The sequence below is a fragment of the Mandrillus leucophaeus genome, unplaced genomic scaffold (genome assembly GCF_000951045.1).
Source record: "Mandrillus leucophaeus isolate KB7577 unplaced genomic scaffold, Mleu.le_1.0 Scaffold1267, whole genome shotgun sequence".
Classification (NCBI taxonomy): domain Eukaryota; kingdom Metazoa; phylum Chordata; class Mammalia; order Primates; family Cercopithecidae; genus Mandrillus; species Mandrillus leucophaeus.
In genome coordinates this window covers 146,385-154,579 of record NW_012101065.1, presented here as the reverse complement: position 1 = coordinate 154,579, position 8,195 = coordinate 146,385, and the positions used below count along the sequence as shown (strand labels likewise).

At 47.3% G+C, this 8,195-nt stretch overlaps 1 protein-coding gene across 3 annotated transcripts; it reads left to right on the top strand.

The window, feature by feature from the left end:
• Positions 1-1,693: 1,693 nt before the first annotated feature.
• On the top strand, positions 1,694-3,637 carry LOC105533615 (C-C motif chemokine 4). 3 transcript variants are annotated; one of them, XM_011972088.1, is made up of 3 exons: positions 1,694-1,987; positions 2,538-2,652; positions 3,245-3,635. In XM_011972088.1, the coding sequence occupies exons 1-3, from the start codon at positions 1,912-1,914 to the stop codon at positions 3,330-3,332; spliced, it is 279 nt and encodes a 92-aa protein (XP_011827478.1). In that variant the 5' UTR covers positions 1,694-1,911; the 3' UTR covers positions 3,333-3,635. The 3 variants fall into 3 exon arrangements, with proteins under 3 accessions (XP_011827478.1, XP_011827479.1, XP_011827477.1); XM_011972089.1 differs by having other exon boundaries at positions 1,833-1,987; positions 3,260-3,637; XM_011972087.1 differs by having other exon boundaries at positions 1,833-1,987; positions 3,098-3,637.
• The last annotated feature ends 4,558 nt before the right edge of the window (positions 3,638-8,195 follow it).

Genomic DNA, 8,195 nt, shown 5'->3' with positions numbered 1-8,195 from the left:
GTATGCAGCATTATTTCTGAGCTCTCTATTTTGTTCTATTGGTCTATGTGTCTGTTTTTGTACCGGTGCCATGCTGTTTTGGTTACTGTAGCACTGTCGTATAGTTTGAAGTCATGGTTCCCTCTTTTTACTTTTCTTTTTTCTTTCTCAGAGAAGAGCACGTAACAATGTGGGGTTAGGGATGAGCAGGCAGGTTAGAGTAGTAGAGCTAAAGGCAGATAGAGATCTTGATCCAATTATCTTCATTTCCTTCATTTGTCCAACTTTGCACACTCCTGTATGCAGGGCCTTTGTAAGCTTCACCTTCTGTACAGGTGCCCAGCAACTGTCAAACTAGCCAGGGCTTAACATGAGCACAGGCATTCCCTATGGACTGGCTGGGACACACCCACATCCTTAGATTACACGTTTTGTCTGTAACATGGATAAACTCATTACTAGGTATACAATTCTGTTTTGTTTGGTTTTGCTTTGCTTTGTTTGAGTCAGGGTCTCATTCTGTCATCCAAGCTGGAGTGCAGTGGGACAATCACCACTTACTGCAGCCTGGACTTTCCTGGGCTCAGTGATCCTCCCACCTCAGCCTCCTGAGCAGCTAGGGCTACAGGTGTGCATCACCACTCCCAGCCAATTTTTTTTTTTTTGTCATTTTTTGTAGAGACAGGGTTTCACCATGTTGCCCAGGTTGGTCTTGAACTTCTCGACTGAAGTAATCTGCCTGCCTTGACCTCCTGAAGTGCTGGGATTACAGGTGTGAGGCCCTGCACCCAGCTCAATCCTGTTTTTATACTAGAAGAACATTCTCTATCTGGGTCTTCCCAACTTGATTCTTACTGGTTTATTTGTCCTGTTCTTTTATTGGTCCAGGAAAATATCCTGAACTCTTTATTTCTCCTCCGTTCCCTCCTTGTTCTATCCCTAGCTCTATCTCTTTCCTGAATTAAGTCCGAATACAATCGGTCTTTGAGTGTGAAATAGCTCCTAGCTGTCTATCAGTCAACGGTTTCTCTTTGTGGTCACACTCTATGTTTATTCTGGAGACTACAGCATGGAAAGAAAATGGACTTGGGAGTCAGACAAATCTTGATTCAAATCTTGGTAGTGCCATTCATCAGCTGTGTGGCATTGAGTGCATCAGTGGACGACTCTCTAATCCTCAATTGTCTTATCTGTAAAACGAGATGACACACTCCTGCCCAGGGTTATGGTAGGATTAGAAATAATATGTGTAAGACAGCTTTCCCAGTGCCAGGTACAAGGTAATTGTCCAATAAGAAGTTACAAATGTTCCTGAGTCACCCTTCTGGGTTCCTCTGCACATCCAATGCTGGACTCTTCATGCCCAAGGAAGCATATGGGGCACAAAAGTCAGTGGCACTCAGCTCAGCAGAAGAGGCACAGGAAGGGGATGGGCGGGGCCCTGGCTCCCCCTTTGTCCTTGGGGCCAGGCTTGTGGCCAGCCTGGAAAGACTGACATGAACCCTCCAGCATCTGGGGGTGCCAACCACCAAGAGCAGCACAGTTCTTGTCTACAAGCCACTTGTAGCAGGTGTGAACATTTCATCTTTCCTCTGGGGGTTGCAACTCTCTCCCCAGTCTCGGTCGCTGCCTTTGGTTGTACCACTTCCCTTTTATTCTCGCCTGAACCTCCCTCATCTTTGCTCTATGGTGACATCGCCCTGGGGAAGAGAAGCTGAGAGGAACTCCTCACTCAGCTAGCTTCAGGAGCCATGACATCATCTGTACCATGGAAATTCCGCTCGCTCTGCTGAGCCCCCACATTTGTCCCAGGCCTCAGAGTCTCTATAAAGAGAGATTCCCAACTCAGTATCAGCACAGGACACAGCTGGGTTCTGAAGCTTCTGAGTTCTGTAGCCTCACCTCTGAGAAAACCTCTCTTCCACCAACACCATGAAGCTGTGCGTGACTGTCCTGTCTCTCCTCATGCTAGTAGCTGCCTTCTGCTCTCCAGCACTCTCAGCACCAAGTAAGTCTACTTTCGCAGCTGCTATTTCCAGAGCCGAGGTGCAGGCAGAGTCTTTTATTCTAGTTGTGGCTGCTCAAACAGTGGGATCTGGAGATAGAACAAAAGGCAGCTAGGAAGATTGCCACGAAGTCTGTAGAGTCTAGTAGATATTCAATAACATTCAAGTTCCTATTTTCTTAAGAATGAGCAACCAGCAGAGGAAAAGGATGGGTTGGAAGTCAGACTGTTGAAGTGGCTCTGCCTCTAATTACTTGTTCAAGCAAGCCCTGGCCCTCTCTGTGCCTTGGTTTCCCCATCTGTCACATGAAGGGGATGTGATGTGTTCTGAGACTGAATCCGGTTCCAGTCTTCTACATTTCTTTCTTGTTCTTGTCTGAAGATCCACTATTCAGAATAAGACTCCTGCTCAGGTTAGGTGGGAATGGATACAAGGGACCTTCTTTGGGGTTCTGGTAGCTCCACAAGGATGCTCAATGAAGACGCAAAGTTAGAAGCCAACATAAACAGCTCCCATGTGCAGTGTTGATCTCACCCTGGCCTTTCCTTTCAGTGGGCTCAGACCCTCCCACCGCCTGCTGCTTTTCTTACACCGTGAGGAAGCTTCCTCGCAACTTTGTGGTAGATTACTACGAGACCAGCAGCCTCTGCTCCCAGCCAGCTGTGGTGTGAGTATCAACCCCTGGGCTGCTCTGGGAGGCAAGGGTGAGGGCTGGATTTTAAAAGGGGGCCTGTTTTGGGGAGGGGGTGATTGAGCAGTGGGGAGGCAGCTCTCAGGGCTGAAGGCTTCCCTGAGAGCAGTGAGGACACAGGTCATGAACTCACTTTTCAAGTGCTGAAGGCGGCTGAGTGGGAGCCGAGAGAGAAGGGGGTTCCTGGGGAGGAAGTTATCCAGAGGACAGGAAAGCAGGGGAAGTTGGACAGGTCACATGAGATAGGGACCAATTTCTTAAACCCTGCTAGAAAGACCTGTGGAAAAGTCACTGCCAGGCTGGCAGGGGATGGGGAGATCTGTTCATATTGATTGCAATGCCCATTGGTTCCTAATCTGGGCAACCCCTGGGGCCCACAGCTAACTCCAGTGGGTGGAAGTTACAGGGAGTCTGGTTCCAGTGCTGCCCCAGGAAGGATCCCATGCACCAGAGCTGCCCACATGGACCATGGTCAAGCAGAGGAAGATGCCGACCACAGGCAAGGGATAAAGCCAGATGACCTCAAAGGTCTCATGGGATTCTCATCTGTCCGTTCCTTGTTCTACAGATTCCAGACCAAAAGAGGCAAGCAAGTCTGCGCTGACCCCAGTGAGACCTGGGTCCAGGAGTATGTTAATGACCTGGAACTGAACTGAGCTGCTCAGAGACAGGAAGTCTTCAGGGAAGGTCACCTGAGCCTGGATGCTTCTCCATGAGAGGCATCTTCTCCATACTCAGGACTCCTCTCCACAGTTCCTGTCCCTTCTCTTAATTTAATCTTTTTATGTGCTGTGTTATTGTATTAGGTGTTATTTCCATTATTTATATTTGTTTAGCCAAAGAATAAGTGTCCCCTGTGGGGATGGTCCACATTCACTGTTTCTCTGCTGCTGCAAATACATGGATAACACCGTTAATTCCATGTGTTTTCATAATAAAACTTCAAAATAAAATGCAGACAGTTTCTTTGTGATTTTAATTTGATTTGGGGGTAAAAGGAATTGCCTGGTACTTTTGGGCGGGGGCAAACTACAGTTTCTAAAAGGAGTAAGATTGAGAAATTGCTGAGTTCTTAATATGAGCTCTGGGCTGAGCACTCTTCATACATGCTCTCACTGTGTATTTTCAACAAGGGTTTTAACACCCTTATGAAGTAGGGACTGTTGTCCCCAGTTTCACACTTAAGGAAACAGAGGCACAGAGAGGTGAAGTGACTTGTTGAGGCTCGTAGGTCTGCTTGAGGAGTGTCATGAAAGAATGCCCCAAAAAAGGAGCTTATCATTTCAACATCTTGAGAGGAAGTTGTAAACAGGGGAAGCAGCACAGCAAAGGGGGAAGAAGAGTGAGAAAAGTGACTTCATCCTCTTATTATCAGCGTAACATTGGGAAAGTCATCTTGCCTTATTAGAACTCAGTGTTCACACCTGTGAAATGCGGATAATATTAAACACTGCGAAGGGCTGTTATAAGGTGATGTGTAAAGCACCCATCATGGGACTGGGCCCCTGGAAGATTCTCTCCTTCCCTCTCTGAACTTCAGCCTTTTCAATTAAAATGGACCCAGCAATTATCAGGATCATCATGAGGATTAGATTAGTTGACAGATCAGCACTCTAAAGCCCAAGCTACTGTGAAGTGTTGTCATGAGGACAGAAGGATGGAGGTCTGGTGTTTTTTTTATTTTTATTTTTTGAAACAGAGTCTTGCTCTGTTGCCCAGGCTGGAGTGCAGTGGCGTGATCTCGGCTCACTGAAAGTTCCGCCTCCTGGGTTCATGCCATTCTCCTGCCTCAGCCTCCTGAGTAGCTGGGACCACAAGTGCCCACCACCACACCACGCCGGGCTAATTTTTGTATGTTTAATAGAGACAGGGTTTCACCGTGTTAGCCAGAATGGTCTCGATCTCCTGACCTCATGATCCGTCTTCGTAGGGCTCCCAAACTGCTGGGATTACAGGCGTGAGCCACGGCGCCCAGCCAGAGGTCTGGTTTTGTTTGGAAGTATTGCAGGAGTAACCTAAAGCCACTTCTACTTAATTATCCTTCAATCAGAACTGCCTATTCCATGGGTCAGAGACAACACGGCTCTGAAACAGAATTACATGCACAATAAAGCCTCAGGACATAGACTCGTAGTCTACTAAAGCTAAAAGGAAACTTTAGACCATCTGGTCCAACCCTCTCATTTTATGGAAACTGAGGGCCAAGACCTGGAAGTAACGTGCCACATGCCACTCAGTGAGTACATAGCAGAGCAGGACCCTGGCCAGTGCCAGCTCCTAGACTCGGGTCCTTTCCTGCACACCTTCCCTAGTGACACACCTCTGTGGTCCTCAAAACGGAGACCAGTTGAGTAGGGACAAGGCCGAGAATACCTTGACAATCCTTTGAGTGTTCTTAGTCCTATGCAAAAGCAGAACTGGGGCCCTGTACGTCTCTGGGGTCAACAGACACAATTCCCTTCCTGTCCTGCCCTTAGTCACCTCCGTCATTCCACAGCCCCAGTGGAAGCCTCCTTCAGATTCTGCTGGGACTGGGAGAAGGAGGTTAGGGGGCAGAGCTCATCCAAAACAGGTGTGAGGAGAGGCTAACAGCAAAGAATTTTCCTGGCCGTAGTTTCTGCTTTCATTTGCCTAGATCTGAGCTGTCTAATACGTTAGCCACTGGCCAAAGCAGCTATTAACATTTTCATTGCATTTAATTAAAATGAAATAAAATTTAAAATTTAGTTCCTGAGTCACACTAGTCACATATCAAGTGCTCAGCAGCCCTTGGCAACATGGTTAGTTCCCATGTTGGACAGCATGGATTTTGGACTTTCTGTCCATCATTGCAGAAAGTTCTGCTCGAGAGCACTCTCCTAGAATGTTCTCAGAGCCTACAGAAAGTGAAGGGAGGAGCAGTTGGGATGACCTGTAAGATTAAGGTGTGGATTTGGAGAAAGATACACAATTCTATTATAGGGGATGGGATGGGAGAGCAAATGGATGACCCCAGGCCAGAGACAAGGTATAGATCACTGTGGTAGCTGAATAATGGTCCCCAAGACATCCACATCCTATTCCCCAGAACCTGTCAATGTCACTTTATATGGCAGAAGGAACTCTGGAGATATGATCAAGTTAAGAATCTTGAGATGAGTGGTTGCCTCGAATTACCTGATCAGGCCCTAAATGTAGTTGTAAGTGTCCTTATAAGAGGGAGGAAGAGAAAAATTTGGCAATAGTGGAGAAGGTAGCAATGTGACCACAGAAGCAAGATGCTATGCTGCTGGCTTGGAAGATGGAGGAAGAGACCAGGAGCCAAGAGGTGTGAGGATGCAGCTCTGGAAGCTGGAAAAGGCAAGGAAGTGGTTCCCCCACTAGAGCCTCCAGAGGGAGTGCGGCCCAGGGAAACTAGTTTCAGACTTCTCACCTCCAGAACTTTAAGAGAATAAATATGTGGTTATAAGATGCTAAGTGTGTGGTAATTTTTTTTGCAGTAGTAGGAAACAAATACAACCACCAACTGACGCATCACCAAGGTGACCCCCAATAGCTCTGTGTGGCAGGAAAGGGAACATTCTAGAGGGCGAGCCAAACTCCCTGCAGGAGGGACCCAGGGTGAAAGGGACACACCTCAAGATGAACTATAATGAGGAGAGGCGTCCCAAGGGGAGATCTGCTTCAGCAACTGAGTTCTGGGGCTGAGGCGTGACCCAGGGTCCAGGACCCTTAGGAAGCATGCCTCTTCTAGAGACACCTAGGGCGCTCTGAGGGGTCCTGGATTCCTATCTGGGAGAGTCCATCCTCTTATCTGTCAGATGCAGCCCAGAGCAGAGCCATGACCTGTCTCTGGTTCATTGTTAGTGAGCAGGCATGGCTAGGGCCAGAATCAAGGTCTCCTCCCTCACGATGGAGTCCCTTTCCCACTCAGCAAATGGGAAGAGACGAGCTCAGCTCCACAGAGGCAGGACCACCAGGGAAGGCTGCAGGAGCCTGAGCAGCCTCATGAAGAAATGCTTCACCAGGAATTACAAACGACAGCATGGAATCCTCGAAGTGTGGCAATGTGGGACTTCACCTGTTGCACAATATGAGACTGTTTTTTCCTTTCTCCTCTTTTCATACAACTTCCTTTTCTCACCCTGGGCCCAGAGAGCTGGAATCTGCTTACTTGACATTCCAGTTGAGGTTTCTGCAGGTTTCTGGGTGGGGGCGAAAGCCAGAACAGACAAAGCAGGACACTCGAAAGGAACTATGGATTATGGAGCAATCTCCAGACATCTGGCCTGTCTTCCTGCTCCTTGCAGTGCCCACCTCCCCCAGCTCACTCTCCAGATGGGAGCCCATTTCCTTATGTACGTGTTCCTTTAGGACACGTTCATGCAAACATGTCCTTATCCCCCATCCCACCTCAACCTGGAACCCTCCATCGTGCTCCCATTGACACAGGCATTTTCCTCCAAGGAGGCCAGAAGCCAAGCAAGCCGAGGCAGGGATCAAGGGAGCAAGATGAGCTGAGGATGGTGACAAAGCCACAGCTCTTCCTGGAGGCTGAGACCAGCCACCAGGTGGCAGTCCTGTGCTGCAGTCTGCATTCACCCTTTACAGACTTGAGGGCCTTAATGCCTTCTTTTTCCAATTATCTCTACCTGTTCTCCCTCCTAAAGTCCTTCTCTCTTGGGTTCCCACTGAGTCTAGCAGATAGGAAAATGGAAGAAAAGAATTGAGAGACAAAATCATGGTGCATTTTTCTACCTTTTAAATAGTTTCATTTTTAGATACAGTCAACACTTCATATATGTGGGTTCCACAACTGTGGATTCAACCAATGATGGATGGAAAATATTTGAGGAAAAAACCCCACAATGGGTCAAGTGTGGTGGCTCACACCTGTAATCCCAGCACTTTGGGAGGCCAAGGTGGGAGGAATATTTGAACTTAGGAATTCGAGACCAACCTGGGCAACATAACAAGACCCCGTCTACAAAAAAGTACCAAAATTAGCTGGGTGAGGTGGCACATGTCTGTAGTCCCAGCTACTTGGGAGGCTGAGGCAGGAGGATTGCTTGAGCCCAGGAGGCAGAAGTTACAAACAGCTCAGATGACGTGACTGCACTCCAGCCTGGGCGCTACAGCAATATCCTGTCTCAAAAACTAAAAAATTCAAAAATAAAAAATAAAAAACAATGCAGTATAACAACCATCTACATTTATATGTATTAATAGCATTTACATTGTTTAGATATTCTAAGTAATCTAGAGATTAAAGTATAGGGGAGGATGTGCATACGTTATGGGCAAATACTATACTATGTTATGTCAGAGACTCGAGCACATGTAGATTTTGGAAGCCATGAGAATTCCTAGAACTAATCCCCTGTGGATACCAAGGGATGGCTGTATATGATAAGTGTGTAAAATATATATATATAGGAAGAATGAGAAAATCAAAATTAATTTTTTTCAGGGAAGATGGGCTTGATGGGACTTGATGGAGGATGGTCTGGGAGACTCTCCCCTTCTATGGAAACATTCCC

Coding starts and splice junctions, on each gene's coding strand:
- LOC105533615 (XM_011972087.1), top strand. CDS start 1,912: ATGAAGCTGTGCGTGACTGTCCTGTCTCTCCTCATGCTAGTAGCTGCC. Junction 1,988..2,537: donor TCCAGCACTCTCAGCACCAA/GTAAGTCTACTT, acceptor CTTTCCTTTCAG/TGGGCTCAGACCCTCCCACC. Junction 2,653..3,097: donor TGCTCCCAGCCAGCTGTGGT/GTGAGTATCAAC, acceptor GTCTGGTTCCAG/TGCTGCCCCAGGAAGGATCC.